General features: G+C 44.2%; 1 protein-coding gene across 1 annotated transcript in view; it reads right to left on the bottom strand.

Annotated features, from left to right (window-relative positions):
• LOC142814260 (uncharacterized) overlaps positions 1-25,417 on the bottom strand; it is a 59,679-nt gene extending 34,262 nt beyond the window's left edge. The window contains exons 1-9 of the mRNA XM_075892701.1: positions 25,314-25,417; positions 25,056-25,088; positions 20,743-20,834; positions 18,789-18,812; positions 18,157-18,177; positions 17,709-17,870; positions 16,948-17,129; positions 14,800-15,006; positions 14,197-14,306 (exon numbers count right to left, since the gene is read on the bottom strand). Coding sequence (XP_075748816.1) covers positions 14,197-14,306; positions 14,800-15,006; positions 16,948-17,129; positions 17,709-17,870; positions 18,157-18,177; positions 18,789-18,812; positions 20,743-20,818 — 782 coding nt within the window. The 5' untranslated portion in view covers positions 20,819-20,834; positions 25,056-25,088; positions 25,314-25,417. The remainder of the gene's footprint in view (positions 1-14,196; positions 14,307-14,799; positions 15,007-16,947; positions 17,130-17,708; positions 17,871-18,156; positions 18,178-18,788; positions 18,813-20,742; positions 20,835-25,055; positions 25,089-25,313) is intronic.
• Between the last annotated feature and the right edge of the window lie 276 nt (positions 25,418-25,693).

Raw genomic sequence — 25,693 nt, 5'->3', positions numbered from 1 at the left:
CATCACAGCTGTTTCCTCAGTGAGAAAGCTATTCAGTTGGCTTTGTATTCACAGCGTGTGACACTAGGGCTCTCAAGCCTGCGCAAAGCTATGTGAGAGTTGTAGTACGGCAGATAACACTCGACTGTGAACGGACTCTGAGAAAATAGCGCAACATACACAATTGATGTAGTTTAAAAGGGCACTATGCCTCTCTAATGTATGCATTTACTACAACCATACACCGACCTAACTTGAATACTCGAACCCGTTCTGTAACGCTAGGATGGCAATGTTGAAATGGTAGCTTTAGTATCCAGGTCAACAAAAATACAAAAAGGGGCATTATAGCTGAACTAACTTTCAAGAAGTGTAATCTTTAGAAGTACTTGGCCAATTGTTTTAGATATTAGGGCTTATCAGGTAAAAGAGGCGATTTTATTTCATTTATACGTAGGGTTTAACATCCCAAAACAACCATATGATTATGAGAGATGCCGTAGTGGAGGGCTCTGAAAAATTCGACCACCTGGGGTTCTTTAACGTGCACCCAAATCTGAGCACATGGGCCTACAACATTCCTGCCTGCATAGAAAATGCAGCCACCGCAGCCGTAATTCGATCCCGCGACCTGCGGGTGAGCACTCGAGTACCTTAGCCACTAGACCCCCTCGGCGGGGTGGTTAAAGAGGCGAACTACAGATGACCTGCACTGAAGCAACTGAAACAGCCACGTTGGTGCACCAACGGGGTGAGACGCAGACTTCGTATTGTTCCGCTAGAATTTTCAGAACATTGCACTACTGGTTCTTTAGTTATCAGGACACCGTGTCCCAATAACGTTTCAGAGACGTTGCTGTAAAGCTGAAGCAATATTAACGAGAACTAACTGACAATTATTACAGGGGAAGTATAGGTGATCTTATTTGAAATAATTGTAGTTTAAGTGTGAAGAAAGAACAAAAGTTATAGACCATTTTTCAGAAGGAAACCCCGATGGTATGCGAAGCAGCATCGGTGCGCGTGGCGTTGACACCGTGGAAACTGGCATCGATGCTGGTACTGGAAGAACGGTTTGAAGCGAAACTCGGTGTAGCATTTACTCGAGTAAGCGTTTGTTTGAAACACAAAGGCATGGGAGGCGGGTTGAGTGTCTTGTGTAAGTTTCACCGCTGATAAACCAGCCGAAAGAGTAGAAACATTTCATCGCGTGTCTGCTGCAGCCGTACGGACGCAGTCTGCTGACAATTCGATATGACAGACCGTGCTCGGCTGCTGCGGACACGCAACGATAGTTGGTGGCAACCTAAGAATAAAAAATCAAAACACAAATAAAAGAACAAGCACCACCCCATAAACTGCGGGTCACCAGCCATATATCCGTGTGAGAGAGTCTTGCTACTTGGCTTCCGTTGCAACCATAAATACTTTTTGACTGCTAACACAAATCATACACTCAGTAATAACAAAAAGTTCGACGTCCTTGCTTGAATAACTGTGTTTGGCAGCGAGTGATGTCGAAATCTTTGCGGAAATTGCGAAGGAAGTCAATTTTTTTTACCAATAACCAGTGGCACCTACTTGTGTCTTCATAAGGAAATCGCAGATTTGAAATGCGCCAACGGTATACTTAGCGTCACACAAATAAACAAATGTGATTTGATGGCGAAATCGCTTTACTGCCGTTTTAACTTAAAAAAAAGAAAATTGCTCCTTGTTGCACGTAATATGTGAATCTGTTCCAACTCTGTGCTTTTTACGTTTCTGTTTCTCTGTGTTTATTTAGTGATTCGTGATCTGTGAGAATATTGAAGTGCCGTGTGTTACATCCTGTCTATGTTCTCTTGTTTGTACACGCCAGTGAAGCGATTTTGTTACACCAGACAGTAGTACTCACCTAAAATGTTGTTACCAGTTTGCAATAAACTTCCCTGTTTTTCTCAGCCTCTTGGCCAAGATTGTCAGTAGAGGCGAGTAATAGAACTATCCTAAGAGTGACGTAGCTCTTCAATAGTAGAGTCTCTAAATCGTTAACCACTTTTTATAAAGGCGCATTTTCTCGAGGTGGCAGAGGCATGGCTGTAGGTGGAGCTTGTATTTATTCTGAGGTTGTAACCGGCTATAAATCTGTCTAAAGTTTCCACTTGATGCGCGGTCTAGAATTGCGGGTGGTGGAGAAGGTGAAGCGAGAGAGAAGGGTGTTGCGAGCTGGTGGAGGAAACAGCATCTGCTGCGAGTGAGGGAGAGAGAGATGTCAACGCGCACCTGCAACTTTACCGATTGGCATCGTTCCAGCAACTGTGAGGAGAGCGTCGGCACGGAGACACGGATGTACAGCGTTACACAGGCTAGTCAAAGAGCTGCTTCGCGTCTAAAACTGGACGAAAAGATAACTTACCACCGGCAGGATCCGAACCTGCGACCTTCGAATAACGCGTCCAATGCTCTACTACTGAGCTACGGTGGCGGTCATCACCCCGTTCTCTTTATAGGGCACATATGTGCATTGAACATGGTAGCGTCAGTGAGCTCCGGTGGCAAGTTATCTTTTCATCTACTTTTCTTCACATTTTTATTACATTTACTTAAAGTAGCAACTTCTATACTTTTCCCAGCATTATTTTCTGTTAGTTCTCATTAATATTGCGTCTAACAAAGAGAGATGGCCCCTAAATATGCACCTTCCTTTACCACTGAAGCAAGTTATTCAGCACTTGATTATACTGGCTGGTCTTCATCTAAGCCTTCATGTTGACCCATGTAGTGCGTTCATAACGCAGTATGTGAACTATCAATAACTGGATTGATGATTGATGTAAATTAACAATTTTGGCATCAATTCCGTGATGGATGTCATCTTGTTTGTCTCGCAAGAAAATGTAGATTTTCGTATGCATACAAGTGTGTGATTTAATGGATGGCGGGACGTGTACAATGCACGACAGGCCAGAAGCCCACACCAGCCCGTCAGGCGTTCTGTTAGGGCCCGTAAGCGTCATGTTTTCATGTTTGTCACAAGAAATAAACCACGTCTTAAGAAAGAGAGCTTGTGCTGAGTAATCTTAATAATATTATAACGACAATAACATGGGAGCTTCAAGAAACATAGACAAAACAAGAACGCAGCATCACGCCCCGTTTTATGTTGCCGCGGGTAAGGAGTTGAGCCGGTTTCACACCATCTTGATTTTCAGCGAGCGTAGAAGTGACTAGGTAGCTACCTAGTATCAGATAGCTAGCACTCGTTGTCGAAATCGGGAGCTCTGATTCAGCCCTAAATGGCATAAATTGGACGCTCTAACAACGCGGGAGTCATGTCAGAAACCGGGTAGTGGGCATAATTCAAACGTATAAGATCTCGACTTGCGCAGAAATTGTGCAAAAGTGTTAATACAGGACATCGAACACAAGCTCCCGTAGCAAAAAGCGAAGGAGCGAGTCTTTTACACCACAATCACGCCACATTCACCAGACAGAGGTAACACGCAAATACCTTGTTTTACCTATTCCCGTATGTTTATCGCGTTTCGCCTACAGTGGTCTAGTACTTGAAGCAGTACCGCAATGGCTACGAGATGTTCCGGGTGAGGAACAATGTCCTTATTCAGATGGCACTGACCCACAAAGGGGAATAGGCCAAGAACCGGGCGGTAAAATATTTCCTAAACGAGCAATGATCACACAATCATATGAAATTTTCGGTGAATATATTGACGGGGTTAGGAACCAATAGTACAAGTAAATAAGTATACGCGTCTTACCGGTCGTCTTTGATTGAAAGAAGGATGGCACTACCGGCCTGTCTGAGGTTAGGAGATGTGATACACACGCAATCGTCAAAGGCAATGTGATAGTCCTGGGTTTTAAATATCGTCTGACGCAGTGTTTCTGAAATATAGCGTATTTAGACGCCTCATCAGCCTCACAGACTTGGAGCTTGCGCATAGCTATTAGATTTTCAGGTCTTGCGGTGGCTATAGGCGCAAGCCATCTGCTATATTGACTAGCCATGCATCTTGGGAATTCGCCTTGCGAGCACGAGGTCAGAGATAACGATAAACGCCCACTGTCAGTGGCATTCCGCGCCGCGAGCATTATTAGCTACAATAAAATGTGTCGCGAAAATATTATTTATTTTGTAGTAACTTGTTTTATTTCATTGTCCCCTAACCAGGAGAACCAATCGTATAAGTCACTTTCCGATATCTGGTTTGGTTTCCCATATGCAAAGTATTGATTGATACGTGGGGTTTAACGTCCCAAAACCACTTCATGATTATGAGAGACGCCGTAGTGGAGGGCTCCGGAAATTTCGACCACCTGGGGTTCTTTAACGTGCACCCAAATCTGAGCACACGGGCCTACAACATTTCCGCCTCCATCGGAAATGCAGCCGCCGCAGCCGGGATTCGAACCCGCGCCATGCGGGTCAGCAGCCGAGTGCCTTAGCCACTAGACCACCACGGCGGGGCTCCCATATGCAAAGTAGAGCTCCCAGACGTTTCAAAAAATATTCAGCCTGAACACTAAACAATCTATTCATGCCACAGATTTTCAACTATATATAACAAATAAACATGTTTTGTTGTATGCATCTTCTTCATGGGTAATTGCTTTACGGCTTTAGACGACCAGTGTGATTTGAGAGGTCGAATCAGCCACAACAGCGATCTCATTTTCTTCTAAATAAAAACATCTCCAGTACGTGTCACGGCGTTAAAGCTCCTGTTTGCCGTGCACGGTTGAATTTCAAGCTTAAATATCCAAGCAAATGATAAGAAACAGCTCGGAAAAATATTATAAAAACGCCTGTCCCGAAGCTAATTTTCATTGTCAGTATGAAATATTACGCAAAATAATGCGCAACACATGACGACGGCGCATTAACGCTAATATTTCTACTGCCTACACCAAAGAGTGTTGACAAAAACAATTTATCTCGCACAAGAAATCTGCAAGACTATCACATATCCGAGTACCGTTGAACCTCTTTTCAAAGGAACTCCTCAATAACAAAACTCGCCCGGCAGTGAAGAAATCTGGTGTCATGGGTGAGCATGCTCCATGTTCGATGCATTAGCGCCTCCTGGAGCGCCAGGACATTGTAGAAAGTTTTAATGCGATAGCGTTAGAGAGCTCGTGTTTCAGATATTCCTCCATCGGGGTCGGCACCATTGGTTGTGAGCGAAAAATTGTCCGTAAGCGAAAAATTGAAAAGGCAGTAAATAAAATGAATAATAAAATTTTCGGTCCCATTGAGAATTGAACCCGGGCAGTTCGCGTGGCAAGAGGGTGTCCTACCAAAAAGCCACGATGTTACTTGCAAACGCTTCGCGGAAAAACACTACATAAATGCCGTGTAGTGGAAGGAGTCTCCTTAACACATTTTGTTCGACAGGTGTCACAATGAAAATGAGCCAATTCGGCGATTTTTCGGTGCATTTAGGAGGCCATAAAGCTACGTCGAAAAAGGGCGGGATAGTGCAGCCATCGCTGCTAAAAACGCACAGAAACTTCCAAACAGCTTTGAAAATGGACGACTATGTTCCTCTAGCGGAAAACATATCATGCCTTTCTAGAGACGTTGATCAAGCAAACAGCAAACGCTAGATAATGTGCTGCCATCTGTGAGGCAATGTGAGACTCTTGATGGCGAGCACGTGACGTATATCTTGAAGGCCATGCGATTCTTCCTTTAGATCAAAAACCTGTATCATTTGTGTGTGTGTGTGTGTGTGTGTGTGTGTGTGCGTGTGTATGTGTGTGTGTGTGTGTGTGTGTGTGTGTGCGTGTGTGTGTGTGTGTGTGTGTGTGTGTGTGTGTGTGTGTGTGTGTGTGTGTGTGTGTGTGTGTGTGTGTGTGTGTGTGTGTGTGTGTGTGTGTGTGTGTGTGTGTGTGTGTGTGTACGCACTTAGCGGTTCAAGAGTGCAATAGCGGCCAGATTTCGCTATCGCATTCAACTCTTAAAAGCAAAGCTTAAGGGTCCCCCAATTTTCCTGTGCTAACGAAAGTTTGAGGTCCCACAAGCCAAAAATTAAAGCACCGCTCATTAGACAAGGCGGGCACAGAAGCATCGGGGCTATCACTACCTGCCATTGGTGTTTACATTCAGATGACGAAGAAAGCAACAATTTTCTTTTTTTTTTTTTGCTCAGAACAGCTTCTTGCTGGCGCTTCTGTTGGCGACAAAGTGGGCACATGACATTTGAAGTGGCACGACAACACTTCCGATAGTGTGGTCGTACCAACAGGCATTCAGAATCACTCGTAGCTTCCTGTGCATGCAGATATCACCCACGTTTGTATAATGGGTAGTGTTGTTTGACCTTTCGAAAAGATGCCCTACTTTTCAAACGATAAGTTGCGATGCATGTCAAGTAGTCCAGGATCATCGCCGAAATGGCGACAAGCGGAACACTAGCCGACATTGCCTAGGAGCTCAGCATCTCGTTTTTGTGAGTGCATTTTTCTACGTTTATAACAAACTTATCCCTATAGATCAAACAAGAATCACTTTTCTAGCGATGTCGTAATTGAGGGATTTGATTGCGCAAATTTACATAAGAGAGCGAAGGGTTCTTCAAAAGAAAGGGGGGGGGGCAAACGTTCGTAGCAGCGTCTTCCCCCTATCTATTAAGTGCCAATGTATGGGGTAGGATTCATGCTTCCGCCCCTCCTAGGTAAAAGGGAAAAGCGCCGCTCTCCCCCCTCCCACCCCGCCCCTGTGCGCACATCTATGATTACGTACAGACGTGTCGTCAACCTTTTCAACAAGAAGACAGAACGATGCAACAGCATGGTAGGTGGTTATGTCCAATCGTTTATGGCCGACGTGGCAAACCTTCGATATTTATTGTTCTAAAACGTCCAATGGATGATCATAGCTCATGCCGTCAGGCGACCCTAGCTGTAGGCGTCATCCGCTGCCCATAAGACGGGCATTCTGTTGGATCAGGGTAATACGTAGGTAGTCATCATCTTCGCCACAGCTGCGCCATACATCGCGATGAGCTTCGAACAATGCCCAACCGTCAGAAGAGTCCTTGAACAAATCGAGCTGTAACAGTGATAATCAATTATTGAAGACCTTGTCTCCGCAGTTCTTTTCTGCCCGCATGTTGCGAGCGGATACGGCGACGTTATATTTCTAACTAAAAGTTCTTGGTCTACCTCAAAGGCAGTGCAGTCAGGCCACTTCAATTACCGTATTCACTTACGTACCAGCAGCACTTCATAACACTAGCGGATGTTGGCTTCTTTCAGCTTAATAATTAATAGGGCTGGCTAATATTCACTGAATAATTCACAATTCTAGCTATTGTTGAATTACAGCTATACTTATGTCACCGTAAATACTGACTTGGTAACTAGCTGTACAGTGCAACGACACCAGACTGGCGTTTCGTCCGTTGTACATGCCCTTCCCTCTTTTTCTGTGTCTGTCGTTCTTACGCTGTATTCTCCTATTATTATGAATAGTCAATTAGACTAAAAATCTGTTGTGCTGTAAAAGACTAATACTGGCTTCTGTTGGCTACCAGCTATATTAACACAAAGTTTGTCTCCGATAATACTCCGAAATTAACAAGGTGCCTCTCATTTGCCCTCTTACGGCTGAAGTGCTTCAGATGGGCCACTCAACGGCTGATTACTATTGTATTATGAACTAAAGGTGCAGGTACACAGCCTTTAGAAGATATATAAAGCACAGATCGTTTTTCATTTTTTCGCTGTACCTAGCAACACCACAAAACGTTAGGGTGCCATGGATACCGTATCACAATAGTTTGATTTGTCTCAAGACTCACATGCCTATAACTAGACCGCCTACAAGACGATTAAAAACGTAACTACACCACAGAGCCCCCCTCAATATGCCAGTGTGTCTATCCGTGGGTTGTGAAGGCTTTCAAGCTAATCACCTTCGCTTTCAGCGACTGCTCGCTCTCCCAGGTGAGGAAGTATTCACGATCTATGTTGTGATAAGCGGCGTAAGCGTAGAGTCCCACGTTGTCGTAGGACTCGTCCGTGCTAGAAAGGCCCGCCGTGCAAGTGAAGTCGCTGTCGGACATCCAGGAATAGTCGCATTCTTGCCTTACGTTGGTCGGTTGTGATGAACCCCGCTTACCGCGGTACACCATGACTCCGAGCGTTGAAGACAAGACGACCCGCAGCTTGTAACCTTGCGACCTCAATGAAGACACGGCTTGCAAGGCCACTTCCTGCACTCATAAACGCCCCACCGCCAATTTCGCATGCACTGAGTTAACATTTAGCAGGTGTTATTGTTCCAGAAACCTATTTAGAACACATAATGAAAGACGGTAATCAGTAAAAAAAAAGTTTAGCTTCACTGCAAGGGTGAATCAATCAATCCGATAGGAACGAATTCAAGTGTTGTACGGAGTAAGGCTGGCCGCTTACTCTTTTGGATCCCATCTTACATCGTTGTACAAAACGTTGGTGTTAGAGAACATGGTCGCTCAAGGGAAACCTTTCGTGAAGTCTCTTCACGTTGGGAGAGCAGCACGCACAAGGGTACACAAGCCGGCCGCTGATGGCTGCCGAGATAACGAAATAGCAAGCGCCAGCAACGGTGGCCACACCCTTGAACTGAAAGTTCGCTGCTGCTGCTCCAATAACCCCACCACTCGCATCTTTTCATGTTCGTTAATACGGGGGCGGCGTTAACACGAGTGGTTCAAGAAATCGTCATCTGATGACGTCGCCATATAAAGACGTCAAGTTATCATCAAGACTTGTGACATCATGGCGTTATTTTAACGTCACATGGTGACGTCACCACATGGCATCGTCGCTTGGTCAAAGGTGGGCATGATCGCGGAGGCAATGCGAAAACAGGCGGGGTTCAGGCATTTTACGAAGCCTCCACTCCAGGAGGCCATTCAAACTCACATTAGGTCAAGGGCGTTGTGAGTGGGTGGCACACCGGGCCTGTTCCCCATCCCCGGAATCTTTTAGGGGCGAAGCTACTTAAGACGTGGGTCTGTACATCCTCCAATGTCTTAGTAGTCGTAGAAGGTAGCAGCCGCCGGCACATTCCTGCTCCAGAGCGGGCATGTGCAACATGGGGTGCGAGATAGGAGATGACGCTACTTGGAGTGTTCGCTAGATCGACGCACGGACGGATGGATAGGTGGAAGAATGGATGGTGATGCGGATGAACGGAAGCATGGATGGGCTGATGGACGCTTAGCCCCACTCATCATCATTCACTTCGTGGATATGGTGCGATTTTTAAAGACGATAGTTTTTTTGGGGAGGACCTTCGACAAAAAAATTTTGATCTGTCTGTCTGTCTGTCTGTCTGTCTGTCTGTCTGTCTGTCTGTCTGTCTGTCTGTCTGTCTGTCTGTCTGTCTGTCTGTCTGTCTGTCTGTCTGTCTGTCTGTACATTTCTCTGTTTGTCCGCTCTTACCGATACCTCAAACGGCACCAAACGGCCAACCAAATCCGCAGCGCCCACCAATATTGCTCAAGGTTCAGCGTTCACACTTGTGAGATTGTCAATTAAAAAGCAATTATTGCGCATATCTGAGGCACCATAATAACACGTAATTAAAAAGCAATTATTGCGCATATCTGAGGCACCATAACAACACGTCGATGTTTTGTATGTGTGCCTTTATACTATAGAAGGCACACACAGCTAATTTAAAGGAACGTAGTGTTTATCACGCTGCGCTTGCAGTGCAACGCGATGCTCAAAAAGGTGAGTGCTTCCAACACTTTGCTAAGACGACGCGGTGGTGGCACCTGCCCGTCGCTATGCGTTCTACACCTCATCACTTCCGAGACAAGTGCGCATCTTTCTCTGCGGGTGCACACGCTTTCCTTCGTTCCCGAACTGCCAGATGACGCTCGTGTCTAGCGTGCCTCGATGTGCTCATTCACCTCCGCTACACCCTCGAGGCACTAACGCAGCGCCCCCAGAATACTATTCACCAATTTTCTTGCGCAGAACATCAAATAAACATTCTGTTCCCTCTCTCCAGACGCAAGACTATCGTCTTTCGACGACATATGCAGTGTAACATGCAGATTCGGGACTAATGTTTTTACCATGGCAAGAAAGCGAAAAATGGCCATTTTAAGTGAGTGCCCCTCCCGAAATAAGCTGTTGCCCCCCCCCCCCCCCCCGAAACAATTTTCTGGCTACGCGCCTGCATTAGGTGCAGAACGCTTCCGTAGAATGCCCGGATCAAGTGAGAAGAAAATAAATAAAATGGCTTTCGTCTTCGAGTCGTGCTAGGGCAATGCCGAAGGCAACCTGTAAGTTTTACATCCATCATGCATCCAGGAAAGAACACAAAGTTTATGCTATGATAAAATGGGACTCGTTGAACTTAGTCATGGGCATTGTTAATTACCTTCGCTTTGCATCGAGCCCCGCCGCGGTGGTCTAGTGGCTAAGGTACTCGGCTGCTAACCCGCAGGGCGCGGGTTCAAATCCCGGCTGCGGCGGCTGCATTTCCGATGGAGGCGGAAATGTTGCAGGCCCGTGTGCTCAGATTTGGGTGCACGTTAAAGAACCCCAGGTGGTCTAAATTTCCGGAGCCCTCCACTACGGCGTCTCTCATAATCATATAGTGGTTTTGGGACGTTAAACCCCACGTATCAATCAATCAGCTTTGCATCGATATCAAATCCGTGTTGGTCGGTGTGTCAAAAGGTCCGCCAATCATTCAGCGCCGTGGTTATATATTCTTTCTTCATTAATATCATATCTATAGACAACGGAAACAATAAAGTGTTTCCACGTGAGCAGTAAGAAAAACTGTGTTTATTGTTGGACGAAATGCTTGCTCGGTGATAGACGCAGGAATGCGAAGCCTACTAAAGGTAAGTCGACAGCGAACCTCCCGACCCATTTCAGGAATTGGTAACGAATCTCGAGCACTGGGCCACACATACCAGCCTCTCACTGCATGCTCTTTAACTCTAATATTGAGAAATTTATGTTCTAAGTAAAAAAAATGTGCAATACCCTTCCCCCTCCCTTTATAATACCCTAGGGCTTAGGCCTTCGGTGGTACAAAACGCCGTGACTGAAAGTAATCATTAAGCACCTTGGGATAAGCAAATAAAAAATAAGTACGCGTCATGCCGGCAATCTGATAACAAGTTCATCATGTATGCTAGTGCTCTGTCAACAAGACGTGGTCACAAACTTGACATAAAGCTATTTTTTGCACGTACTAACATGTTGAGATGCAATTTTTCCCCAAGCACTATCGTTTACTGGAACGATCTTCCTGGTTCGATTCATGAAATGAGTGTATAGCATTGTTGGAGCCATTTGAATGATGTTAATGTATTTTCTCACATTGTGTACCAGGTTGTTCTTAGGAGGTGACGATATTTTTTGCTGCAACAAGTGCTACAACTGTTATTATTTTCTGCTGTGTTTAGGCACCGCACCACTGCGATAGCCCTGCATCGGACAGCACTTTTTGACGATAAATAAATGATAAATCATGCAAACTCGGTTCTCGTATACCGCGATTAGAATGGTCAAAGCTTAACAGCGCACAATGATGACGATATGTACTCACGAAGCTAGAAAATTCGGCAGTGGCATTAATCCAGCTGATCGGCTGAGAAAAGCATACGTCTCCCGCTACGTGCAGCGGGGACACGTGAGTCTGTAGTATGATCATCGTAACGTACCTGGCAAAAAGAAATCAAGACATTGCTAAGTACCATTTCTCACACGCATAGAGTCAAACAGAAGGTGTCCGAATTAGTTTACGTCAATGAAACGGCAAGGGTTTAGAAAGATGCCCGCGCAGGTGGAAATCGATTATGAGCACTTAGCGGTCTACTACAAAAGAGCACAAGCCTTTCCAAAATACCTTGAAAAACACAACGAATATGATGCATCACAAAAAGATAGACTCTTCCGCTATGTTTGTGGAGGCCAGAGAAGCGGTAAGTATGGTGGCCAAGCTATAACTGGCATTCGTAAAGTGAGTTGAAACTCCGTCGTTGCCCTGGTAAAACGTTCCGATGTGCTGTCACGGCGGCTTGCATTGCGCTTGCGTAGCTGATTCTCGGTGGTCGCAATCATAACATGTGGAGTATTACATTCCTAAATCACTATATGATTATGAGAGACACCTCAGTGCAAGCCTCTAAAAATTTTGACCATCTAATGGTCTTTAATATGCCTTGACATCGCACAGTACTTGGGCGTCTACCGTTTCACCTCAATCTAAATCCGACCACCGTGGCCGGTATCAAACCTGTGACCTTCAGGTCAGCAGCCGAGCATCCTAGTCATTAAAACACCGAGGTGGACTCCCCACCGGTAGTATTCACCCGCCGGTAGTATTCATAAAGAAGTTCCAGTCGGGCAAGTTACCTCTTCGTGTGGACGGAGGTCGCAACCTACTCTACGCCAACTCTGACTCTACGTGGTGGAACTCGAACCAGTTAAGGCTGAAAGGTGAGCTAGTTACTAATGAGCATATTAGGACTTGAATACCAGCGTAGTATGGGATGTTGAAGAGAATAAGAATTGAAAACTCGGCGAGTTGGTGGTACTTCTTGTATATATTGAAACGCTGCGCAACCAAGATGTGGATCAAGAGAAAAGGGGACCGACCTCAACGCTGACTAGCAACTGAATGTTTCAGGAAACACATGAAAGTAAATTCCTGCTATGTCGAAGCACCCACAGTGGCTCCGGCACCACGTTCTGTGGCTTATTGATTGATTTGTGTGGTTTAAAGTCCAAAAACCCCCATATGATTACGAGTGACGCTGTAGTGGAGGGCTTCGAAAATTTCGACCACCTGGAGTTCTTTAACGTTCACCCAAATCTGAGCACACGGGCCTACAGCGTTTCCGCCTCCATCGGAAATGCAGCCACCGCAGCCGGGATTTGATCCCGTGACCTGCGGGGGTACGTTTTGTGACAGTGGCTTCACGTTGTTATCGAGCACTCGTGCACGCTTTGTGACTTCTTCAGTTGCCGCCCTTCGTCCTTAACGTTCGTTCAATAGCGAGTTCATAGGTCAACTGCTGTCAACGAACGGTGCTAGCACGATCAAGTCGCGATACATAGGGGCCCAACAATTGGCGCAAAGTGCCGCCACCGAGTATCGCGACAGTTGTGAAAGAGGCACTGGCTGTGGCTTTCGTCTTCTCTCCTACTCGCCAACACGGCTCTGTATATGTGTCGTTTTCCCGCCGAGGTAATCGACAAAGACCTAGATATGTGTAGCTTTGCTGTAAGAAAGATGCAACCATCTTAACAATTCTTGGTGTTTCACACCCTAGATCTTAATATATTTATAAGGAACGCCGTAGAAAAGGGCTGCGAAATTAGGAATCATCCAGTGTTCTTTAACGCGCACTCGCATCGCAAAGTATATGCACGAATTTCTAGCATTTGCCTTGATTGAAATGAGACCCGCGACCTTCAGTCAGCAGCTACGCACCATAACCACTGCAGCGCCGCGGCGAACAAAAAGAAAGCGTCAGTGCTACAGTTTGGAGTATGTAATACACCCGCAGGTAGCGCGATCGAATCTTGGCTGCGGCGGCTGAATTTCCGATGGAAGCGGAAATGTTGTAGGCCCATGTACTCACATTTGGGTGCACGTTAAAGAACCCCAGATGGTCGAAATTTTCGGAGCCCTCCACCACGGCGTCTCTCATAATCATATGGTGGTTTTGGGACGTAAAACCCCACATATCTATTAATAAATCAATCAGAGTATATAATACAATTTACTGTGGCTGAGTGGCATGCCACCCCTAAAAATGTATCAGTACTCATAACGACCATGGTGACATGGTTATGCACCCACTAAGAACTGTTTTTAAATAATCGATATCCAAACAAACTGACTCGTGGCTGCTAAGCTTACAAATAGTGTTAAAGAATGTGAACACTCATTGAACAATATCGAAGGATACAGTGGGACTGTATGAAACTCTTATGCCTGTTTTTAAGATGCAAAATAGCTGGTGCGCTTGCCTAGATTGCATGTAGTTATGAAGGGACTGTAGTAAGCAAAAGGAAAAATACTAATTTGTTGTTGATTCTTGAACCCTTGTGCCCATGACTTCATGTTCTGAAAAAGTTAGCTGCAACACTCAGGCTGTGATGCCACCCTTTTATATGACTATTTACAGCTCACTCAAAGCTAAAAAAGACTACCTAATAAACTTCGTCTTTTCTACTTACTTCATAGTTACGACTTGAGATACAAAGTCATTCGCCAATAAAGAACTGATCAACCCCACGCCCAAGAAGACCATGGGCTTGACCTGTTGAACCAATTCCTCTTCAAAAACCTGTGCATGGCGAAATCGCAAGCAAACGTAATTCAACGAATTGCAACGAGCAACTAAAGCGGTATCATGGTCAACTAAAAGCTTGCAATACGGTGCGGCTGTACATGACAACTCACAGCTTCACTAACGAGCTTGACTATCGCACTAATGTTGGTGGCTGTCTTTTCTGTATTTTGAGTTTCGTTCACATATAAATACACTGGTGTGTCACGTGACAAAACTGCAATCATTTGTGTATATTAATGGTTTTGAGCCGCATAATTAGGTCATAGTGCACATTACTTCCCTTTCTTTTTTTTTTCAATTTTTCTCCACCACAGTGCCTTAATCACTATTTAAAACGCACCTTCTAGGTACGTAACGCAACATGGTAACCCCTAGAAGAAACACAAAGGCGAATGCTACTGCAACCCTTAGCACTGATTATAATGTCGCACTGTACGGTTATTCATTCAGCACATCACACATACTGAGATATGTGATAGTATATTACCTTGAATGGCACCTCCAGGCTTTTTACGGATGATCCTTGACGGTATGGAAAGTCTAGCACTCCCAAGGCTGACAACTCGAGCCTCCGTACAATATCGGTAAGTTGAGCTCTCAACGTGGAGAGCAGATCCAGGGTGTTGTTGTCGGCCCCAGTTTTGCCAGCGTAGAAGCTCACTCCGGCACGCGTGTTGGTGTTCGCCACTGCTCCCTGCACAGGTGAAACTGCTCATGAACCACATTTCGGCCTGCACAGGTGTAACTGGTCATGAACCCCACTTCGGCCTGCACAGGTGGAACTGGTCATGAACCACACTTCGGCCTGCACAGGTGGAACTAGTCATGAACCACACTTCGGCCTGCACAGGTGGAACTGCTCATGAACCACAGTTCGGCCTGCACAGGTGTAACTGCTCATAAACCACACTTCAGCCTGCACAAGTGGAACTGGTCGTGAACCACACTTCGGCCTGCACAGGTGGAACTGGTCATGAACCACGCTTCAGCCTTGATAAAAAAAAAACGTCCTGTGAATAGAAGGCATCACCGTGAACATATCAGCCGAATCTTACAACCGTTCACGGCAAACAGACTGTGGGAGCCTAGCGCGAAGATGCCATTTTCTTGTGCCCCCTCTTTTTAAGCCGAGGTCTGCACTGAATCTCTGTTTAGCTGATGGCACCTGCTGTGTGAATTTGAACAGCAAATGGCATGTTACTGCCAAATAAATTAAGAGTGGCTTTTAGGTGAGGTGTGCTTCTTGTAACGGGGTGTCGCCACGGGGTGCTGTCACGTGCCGGAGCCGGGCTGCATATATTCTGCTAACATTACGCAGTGAGCCAAACCCACGTACAGGGATTAAAATGGGATAGAGTGGTCGTGTTTCATTACGCGCGCTCAACTTCATGATGCCAGCATGATGCCACCTCTTACCGTAGCTTTGTGTGCTTGTTGGGAATATACGAAAGCGCATAAAGTGAGTGATAAACTCTTGCAACTACACTCGTGCTCAACGGATGGGGATATTTTCGTGAGAATCACTTCGTGAAGCTACGAACTCCAATACTGAGAGAGAGAGAGAGAGAGAGAGTTATTTTAATGGAGAACTGGAGATGTTTGTCTGGCTTTTCCTCTGACATGCTACTCCAGAAACTGGGTGAACTCTATGGCATATATTATGGTAAATACATCACACATACAGCCACACAAGTGAACTATACACTATATAGAATGTTTCGTTCAGGCTTGCGGCCGGCAAAAATGTGCTAGCAGCGCATGCGAAGCTTATGTTGTGCTCGTTCGTGGCATCCTGTTTCATCTTAGCGAGTTCTTTCATTATACGCTACAATATTTTGGGGAATCATTGAATGTCCAGATTTATATAGAAAACAGTCTCACTCAACAATATGACTTTGCCTATACTGAAAGCAATGCAGTAAGCCCATGTACTCTTGTAATAAGCCACAATTCTTAAACGAGCTATATATATGTACCGTATGGAGCTTGATTTACAAAAAAAAATAGTTTCATGCTGTATCACAGTCAGAAGATTGCAATCAATGTGTTTATGAACCGAGATTTCCTTATTATCTATGACGTTCTGTTTATCATAGTGCAGCGTAAACAGAATCAATCAGGAATGACTAGCTTCTTCTACAGAAGAGGAGCTACACATCGACGCGTACAAGGGAGGTTTATTATAATAAAAAGGTTTCACTCATTATAGAAAAATCATTTGTGTCACCCCTACACTCATTTGTGTTTACCCTACACGATTTTCACGAGCGCACGTGATGAAGTTCAATAATAAATGCAGCAGACATGTATTTCAATACTGAAGAAAACTGGTGATTCTGACCAAGCAGGCATACCAGAGGGGAGGACAACCTACTTAGAGCCCACCCCACATTTCTGATGAGCCACATGAACTATGTCGTATCGGCCTTACAGTGAACTAAATACGAAAGGTACACGCTCAATACGCTGATGCGGAAAAGTGTTAAAAGGCTAGCACATTCCTCCGGGGTTGCAAATATAACTTGCTGAATTATAGTAAGGCAAAACACTGCGATGTGACCTTACCACAAAGAAGAAAAAATCAATGAGAAAAAACATTCGCATGGTGCGTCGAACGACCTCTATGTGTACTGACCGCTCGGAAGGCTTCCCACGAAGTTTTTCCATGGATGGGAACGATAGTTGACCCAGCAGCGACAAGGTCTGGGTAAACAATGTAGTTGCAGAGCTGCCTATTAAATAGATCTGGATTAGCGAATGACTCGCCGACGACGCAGAATAATATGCCGCTCTTCCGTGGAGCCCCAGTCGTAGGTGCTGCAAACGTATAGTGCAACATCTTCACGGAACTTGAACTCTGACAGTGTACATGTTATGCTATGCGTAATTGCCAATCTTAACGTTGCTTATATCACAGTGCCACTGAGCTTGTTCTGTGATATTTGCCGCATTTAATTGATTTATTGATTGATAGATTGATTGATCGATTGATTGATTTTTTACTGGTGCAACCCACCATTGCGAATCTGCGACGAAATGAGCGGAGCTTTGTTATATAAGTGAACTTGTTTATAATCTCAAAATATTTAGCAATAGATAGTTCCTAAAATAAATCAAAATTTTAATGCACAAAATAAAAAATAAAAAAATAAAATGAGGATTTTAATTAAAAACAAGCTTTCAAGCTCTGTGATGTTGAACTAGCACTCTTTCAATATATTTTCACGTGTTTTTATGTATGTGCATGCACACCTAATGTTACAAATTGTAAATCTTTCAGGGCGAGAAGTCTTCATTCCCCTTTTCGTGAAATTTTTTATGATCGCTTTTTTAATATTGATCACTGATCGCTCTCTTTAAGCGCACGTGTTTAGTGACTTCGGCCTGAGAACTCACATGGAGTTGAGGCTGGAGGGAACTTAGTCACCGATGCTGTCGATGCCGGAGTCGGTATAATCGTGGGTGGGACATCAATTCTGATCTGTGCGGCAGGTAGATCAGCCATGACGACCGGTTCGGTTCCACTGCCTTCTGTACTGGAGCGCTTTTCAACGTCCCCTTAAACGCATATTTACACCGCGCATATATATATGACTCTTCACACATGCACGCTTGAATGGACGCATGCAGGAGCAAATGCTTAGTGAATCCATCAACGATATAGATAACTCAATCAGTGAATATGATACCGTGTTGTCATCATGAGAGATCATGGTTTGCACAAAGATGAACGAATCCCGGAGGTGGCGCAAAACTGGATTAAATGCATGAAGGAACAGACAAAGACAAAGAAATGGGATGGGGGGAGGTAGAGGGTAGAGGAAATGCGGTTGAAATTACTCACCTTTCTTGTCACTTTCGACGCCTGGAAATTCAATAATAAATGCAGCAGACATGTATTTCACAACTGAAGAAAACTGGCGAGACTGACGAAGCAGGCACACCAGACGAGAATCACTAGAAGGCATAAAGCAGCATTTTTTTTGCCGAAATAAGCCCTGCTAATTATGTAATCTCTCTGCAATCAGTTTATTAAGCGCTACTTGTTTCACTGAGTAGTTGGCCAGAAAAGAGAGTCTGCTACCAGCCCACCTGTAAGGTACGTACTGTGAAGATACATATCGATCACGCGCGAACGTCGTTGTCTGAACATAGCTCCCATATTTGTGTCACCCCAACACCAATGGCGATTATTAGTTTTACTGGTGTCCCCTGTGAAACAAGGCAGCGATACTCAGCCTGGCAATCTTGTGGATTGTGGAACCATTTTATAATACTGATAGGAACGTAGACGTTGATTTAATGACTAGCGTACTATGCGGGGCACTGACGCAACCACTGCGTCCAATGGAAAGCGGTAAAAATAGAATAGAGGGCCAAGACAGAAGTATAAAATGCTGTCAATGTGGTTTTCATATTAAGATCACTTTATCGAACTTTATAACTGATAATCACTCTGTTAAAAGCTTCACTCACCCTCAGTTTGACCATCCGAGTCACCTGAAAGCAAAAGACGATGCCAGATTGTATCGTTCAAGCTATGAGTATATTTTGAAAGATATGCCGTGTTTCTGGCGTTTTGTTTCATCATCTTAAGTCATTATGACATTTGGAGCATATAAAACGATGGCATCCCATTGCGCGACACAAATTTGTCGCATACATCACGGGTATACATGGAAAGACACTTCAATTTTGTACTACGTGTATGAAACCCAAATAGCAACGGAAGCTTTAATGTTCTTTTTACTCAAAATTGCTTCACTTTTCTGGTATTCAATGCCTTCTATTTTAGCGTGATGACGCATGTAATTTAACGTGATTCATCTCACATCATCTCTTCATTACGATAGCAATTATAGGGACACTACCGATTGGATTTTGCCGCTGGCGTCTGCGTCGTCGACGGCATCGGTGTCATCGTCACTCACCGTATGTGTATACGTATCTATATATATATAAACGAGAGAACAAAAAATAATCCAGAAAAGGACTCTGGCGCGCGAAATCGTGACCTCTGAGTCGTGAGTGCGAGGCGTCAATTACTGAGCAACGTGCGTCACCGCATCCTAACGACGCGGCGGCGCACGCTCTCATCTCCCACGCGTACGAGAGGAAAGAGGCTACGCTCACTCGCGCACCCTTTCATCGTGGTGGGAAAGACCGTACGTCTTGGCTGGCCTTGAGCTTTCAAGGGAATGATTCTGTTGTAGTTACACCATGATCGCTGCACAGTCTCCGTTTGCGAAAAGGGCGCGATTTTCAGACACAGCAAAGTAACAACTGCGACGCTTATTGGCGTTTCTCTGTACCTTTAAGTACGTTTCGCGCGTCATTTGTGCGTGAGAAACTCGCGGCACGCTTCAATCTGCTTGCCATTCTGCTCGTGACCTTCCAATTCACTGCTATCACGTTCATTGCTTCGCCTTAGCGGCAAAGCTGTGACTTTTTTTCACACGCTGACATGTATGTCTCAGTCTAAATGCATTCCACTTTGCGGTGCGCAATATCATTTCTTTCAATAATACCATTGCTCTTTCTATGCAGTCATACTTGACATTGGTGTAAAGAAATGCGACCTTCCAGCTGCTAACTCGGGGCAGCATTTGGAGACAACTCATTTAGAAGTTCCTATCATAACAACGTCCCTTTCATTGCAAGATATTAGGAAGTTGGCAAAAAACCCAGCAAGCAGTACATTATGCCCAATAATGCGATATCCTACGTCATCCAAAGGTACACTGTCCCCATAAGTGATCCTGTAGAAATTTAGCAGACAAGTTTAAGCAACGTGAAGAAACCAGCACATTACCGCGCTTAACACGCTCACAAGCGAAGCGCAGAAAGTGGTTCTTCGTGTTTGTGCGTGTTGCATATTTACAACGTGTTATCTTCTACCCCTGTTTTAACATGCCTGCTGAATCTATGAGTCTACTAGCTCTATACAACACGCTTCAGGTCAAAATGCAGTCCCCAATTTAAGTAGATGATGACTCTTTTTAGCATTGACCTTTTGCGAGCAATGTCAAGGCACTTCGCTTAAATCCCTTTGGAACGTATACTTAGTATGATAATTGTTTGCAATGTGGTTTTCGAATTGATTAGTCACTGAAAGTCTAAGCAATGCTGAAGTTTAGGAGAAAACTGAGGCTTGAAAATATGAATGTTCTTGAGCATGGGGTGTCGCTGGAGCCAACTTTCCTAATGATAGCCTTGATAAGTGGTCTTCAAAGCAGCACCTTGGTGCATTGAGCAATACAATACACTTTTCAAAACAAATGCTACAGTGGCACCCTCTATCAGATAATATTCATTAAATATTCGTCGAGTAATTTGAAAGTAAAATTTGAGAAAAAGTTGATTAAGTGAGTGCCTATTTATGCGTAAAACCAGTTCGTTGCGCAAAAAAACTGCTGAAAAATGGACCTACCCATGGTAAAGGCCAGCAGCACTCCAACTACGATGACGAAGGCGAGAATACAGAATGTCACCACTAGGGCCACCATCGTGGCGGAGCGTGCGCTGTAGAGGAAATAATGCATTATGTGAACAACATCACCACTACTTGCCTATCGAAATAGCTTTCGACAATATAAGAATTCAGGGTAGTCACTAGCTTACCACGTGTTAGTAACAATGTTCATCAACATAATTTACCATTACGTTAGCTCGGAGATTCACTCATTACTTTACATTTCATTTTCCCGAAGTTCGTGGAAACATAGTCGCCCCTCAAAGAAGAAGCGTTGTTCTGACCTTCTAAATCATTTATGGCCATCTGGTTTTTTCATGCTTATTCTTGATAGAGTAACTAACGAACTGCTGCTTGTCGTGGCTGGGAATCAAAGCCACACTATTGAGCTCAACAGAAACACGCAAAAGAACCATGTGCATAATTAAGAATGTATTCGCGAAAACCCGGCAGTTTGAAACCGATTAACAAGATCAATGTACAGGCATGTTTATTCAGTTTCGGGTAATAACATTATGTGGTGCTTTATACCTCAATATCTTGATTTGATTTTATAGAAATGCCGTGGCGAAGAGCTCCGGAAATTTCGACTATCTGGTGTACTTCAACGTGCGTGGGCATTGTACAGTGCACAGCTCTCTAGCATTTGGAAATGTTGAGGTTTTCGCGCACAAAACTACAAAATTAATTTTTGTGTTACAAGGCCTCTTTTCTTTTTTTCTAATTGAAAAGGGATATTCTGATCACTACTATAAACTAATAACAACGGTCACTGCGTTTTCGCTGGAGAGAAATCAGTGTTGTGTACCATATAATTGACGCAGCAACCTAAAAAAACACAAGAACTTTTACTGATCAAATAGAGAAACGAGCTAATCCGTATTGAAACTTCTATGTGATATTCAATAGACGTAGTTTAACCTTCTCGTGTTTACACTAAAATACAGGACAATAACGGAAGAAAATAAGGCAGATAACATAGCGATACGCGTATATTTCGTGGTTCGCAGCTGTGCTGATTGATACGTGGGGTTTAACGTCCCGAAACCACCATATGATTATGAGAGATGCCGTAGTGGAGGGCTCAAAAATTACGACCACCTGGGGTTCTTTAACGTGCACCCAAATGCGAGCACACGGGCCTACAACACTTCCGCCTCCATCGGAAATGCAGCCGCCGCTGCCGGGATTTGATCCCGCGACCTGCGGGTCAGCAGCCGAGTACGTTAGCCACTAGACCACCACAGCGGGGCGTCGGACCTGTGCGATGCTACAATAAAATATGACACAGAGGCACTGATAGTTAATAAATGCGAAGCCTTTCTTTGCATACTGTAAGCACTTAAATCTGGCTTCCATCTGCGTATCTATCGATTTATATATCTAGCCGCTTATGCCTGGGTGCTCTCGTGATCACCCCCTTGACTCAGCGTGAATCAAAATTAGTATAGGAGTGTATGATGGTCAGATGAATCCGACACAATGTTCAACACATCAATAATGTCACAATTCGATCCCGTACGTCATCAAACACTTCCCGCCAGACAGTGTCACATATCCGGGGGCGGGTATATGCCACTGGTATAGAGGTGTCTACCACAAGTGAGGAGATAACCCCCCCCCCCCCTCCAGGAAATCAGGAGCGACGAGGACACACAAGTGCAGTTTAAACGCGCGAGTATTAAGAAAATTTGACATCAGCAGCGTTGACCCAACGAAGGCAAAGAAAAACTGGGGGAACCCTTAAGCTTCGCCTTTAAGAGTTGAACGCGATAGTGAAATCAGGCCCCTGGTGCGCCCTTCAATCGGTAAGTGCATACTTATAATATGTTTTGTTACATTTACACACAGACATGCACACAGTAGATTGTATCAGCGCGCGCTATTATCGCCGAATGAGCTCGTTTTCGTCGTGAGACCTGTCAAACAAAATGCGTTAGAGGGGCTCTGAAACACTTTTTCAAGAAACAGTTGAATGAATTCACTAGAATAGCTTATTGCCTCACGAATTCAACACCGCAAAATTTTAAGAATCCGTTCAGTGCGAGTGGAGTTACAAAGGTTTGTCGCATGCTACGATTGCATTATATCTTCTCTCGTCCCGACGAAAGGGCTGGAAGCTAAGCAGAGAGGGTTGGCAAGCCCGGAAGGGGCAAAGAAACTACCACGCCTCGTGACCTTGAGCACTTTTTTTTTTTCCTTCGAATGCGCGGCTTTCTCAGTGTGGTCGCGCGCGCGCGCGTGCACAAGTAGCGGCCTCCCGCGGTGATCTCTGTAACTTGCTTTTTTGGTCACAGACGCACAGACAATTTCTCGCTCACGACGAACGGGGCCGACGCCGGCGGCGGTATTTCTGTGACATGAGCTCTCTAACGCTATCGCGTTAATAAATTACATGGCCGCCGCAGGAACTGAGCCCAAGCATTCTGCGTTTTAATCAAGCATTCTACCACAAGGCCACGCCAGGACTTGGAACTGCTTTTCAAATACACCCTAATGTTCATAAAACGTTAGTTGGGGCTGCAGTACTGGCTATCTGATTTTATAAAGCTTACTCATGTACTCCTATGATAGAGCCGTCATGCCGGGTTAACGTCAATTGTAGTTAGGCACAGTGCGCTGGACTTGATTTAAGTAGCAGTGTCCAGGGCTACCATCCTCGCAAGCACCAGCACTTGGTATCAGCTTATCGATTTTTGTGTTGCTAATACTCATGTTTCTGTCGGCATTGTTACGCAAGTGCAAACAGCTGGTTATATAAACATCTGCAATTCATCAACAAATATCTGTGCGTAGATCATTTACACATACATTTAGCGTCATTCCATGACCTGTGGCTCAGTAAAAAAACTACAACACTGTCACCTTCTCTCCGCATGCTTCGCATAACGTCGATTCGCAAGGTACGTGGGATCTGCTGAATTTTTACTTTATTCGTAATGTAGCTTAATTTACCACATTACTGTGCAGCATTGAAGCACGGCTATTCCAGGGCATTTAGTGCTCTTTTTTCTGTGTATGATTTAGAGGATATATGAATCTATAACAAACTTATAGGCTAATGGTCACATACACGCCAACGGAAATCGCACTGTAGTGATATACTTACGCGTTACTCGTTTCTGTACCTATAAAAGAGATTATAGATGCCGATATCTAAATCTGTCACAAAATCCACTTTCCGTAGCACTGTGCAAATGTGGAATCACGAGTGCGGAATGCAACCTCTCATATTCCCAGCATCCAACATTTCATTAGTTCATCATTGTAGGCTGCTGTAAAATGAACGTTTGCGACAATGCAGCGCTAATCTATTCCCTACAATTTCCACCCATATATTAATTTCAGAACATAGTTCAAGTGATGCGCTATAATTTCCCTCACAATAGGGGTAAACTAAAGTCAAACAAAACATAGGAAGGCCTGCGAAAACATTGCGTTCTGATAAAACGTCTCTGACGAGGAAGAATAGTTTTAAACGAGGAAGAATAAATGCGTGAGGGTTTTCTGTTACGATATTACCAGCACTTGACTAGGACTACCACTGTTGACATATAAACTTGGAGTCGAAACAGTATTTAAAGGACAGAATGAAGCCAAAAGGAAGCAGCGTTGGTCATCAAGTGCTAATCTGCTCGAATTAACCCAGCCTTTTATACATTTGCTAAAGTAGTCATACGTAGGGCAGTAATGCATACATGGTATAACCCAAATTTTGCATGCAACAAGATTATTTTTCCGAAAAGGAGCAAAACAAAACACTCACACACCTGACTCCGTCTTTTCAAATATAATATGTTTCTATCACTTCCCTTTTCTTTTGAGCTTATTTCTTTCCAAGGGAACTTTTTGTCTCAAATAAAGACGCACCTGGTAATTGTTAGAGCAATTACTCATGAATGGTTTGCATACTCAAGAAGCAAAAATAAGTTACAGAAGCAACGTATGCTGGAAAGAAAAGAAAAATATATTTATGCGTGCCCTGTTATACTTTGTAAGAAACAGGGACAATCTAAGTTCCATAAAAAATAGTGACTTCTCCGAAACATGTACGTTTTTCGTACGCACGTCTGTTGGAGTAGATGTTCAACTCTTTCGTTCTGAAGTAAACCATTGGTTTGGCACCAGCGCTTAGTTTGTTATCGTCCAAGTATTAATCGCGATGTTTCAAGCTTAGATACATTCGGTTTTATTATGCAATGTTCATACGGATGTCGTACAATTTTACAGATTTACGGTGATGATAACCAACAAGAACACATGCATCTTACCGGTTGTCAAGGCCGTCCCAGACTCATCAGATGCTAGAGATAGAAATAAGACACAACAACAAATGCGAACTAAAGCCTTCAATATGCCTACGATAAAAAGACATTATGTATGTTTTCCAGAAGATATGCTGCTTAAAATCTCTAAAGTTGGATATTATGCATTTTTATTGCGCTAGCATTTTCATGCATAAGACGTGATGCTCCAAATGCAATTAACAAGAAATCGTAATTTTCTGTTTATATAAAGAAATGCGTTACCAGAAAGTGGGCTTAGGCCCGTTTGTCCATATGCCAAATTGTCCACTTCTGCAACGAGAAGAGTGAACTCACAAAGTAAAAAAAGCACCATGTAATAATAACATCTCCGATAATTAACTCGCACTCCATCGTTATTACTGCACAGATCACTCAGCTAAAACAAAACCAATGGGCTCAAACCTTACATTGTGACAAAGCACAACAAATTCAATCAAATATATAAGAAATGTTCACTTTAAATAAGGAAACGTCACCAGGATACGCGTACGGGTCCGCTTGTCCATAATTTCCAGCATCTGAAACCAGTGGTAACAAGGCGTTTAGTAAAGGAAGACACAAAATAAAAATCTTTATTGACGCAAGCATGACCACCTTGATCC

The sequence above is a fragment of the Rhipicephalus microplus genome, chromosome 4 (genome assembly GCF_043290135.1).
Source record: "Rhipicephalus microplus isolate Deutch F79 chromosome 4, USDA_Rmic, whole genome shotgun sequence".
Lineage (NCBI taxonomy): Eukaryota > Metazoa > Arthropoda > Arachnida > Ixodida > Ixodidae > Rhipicephalus > Rhipicephalus microplus.
Note: the sequence above shows the minus strand (reverse complement) of the source record. Positions and strands in the feature narration are given on the sequence as shown.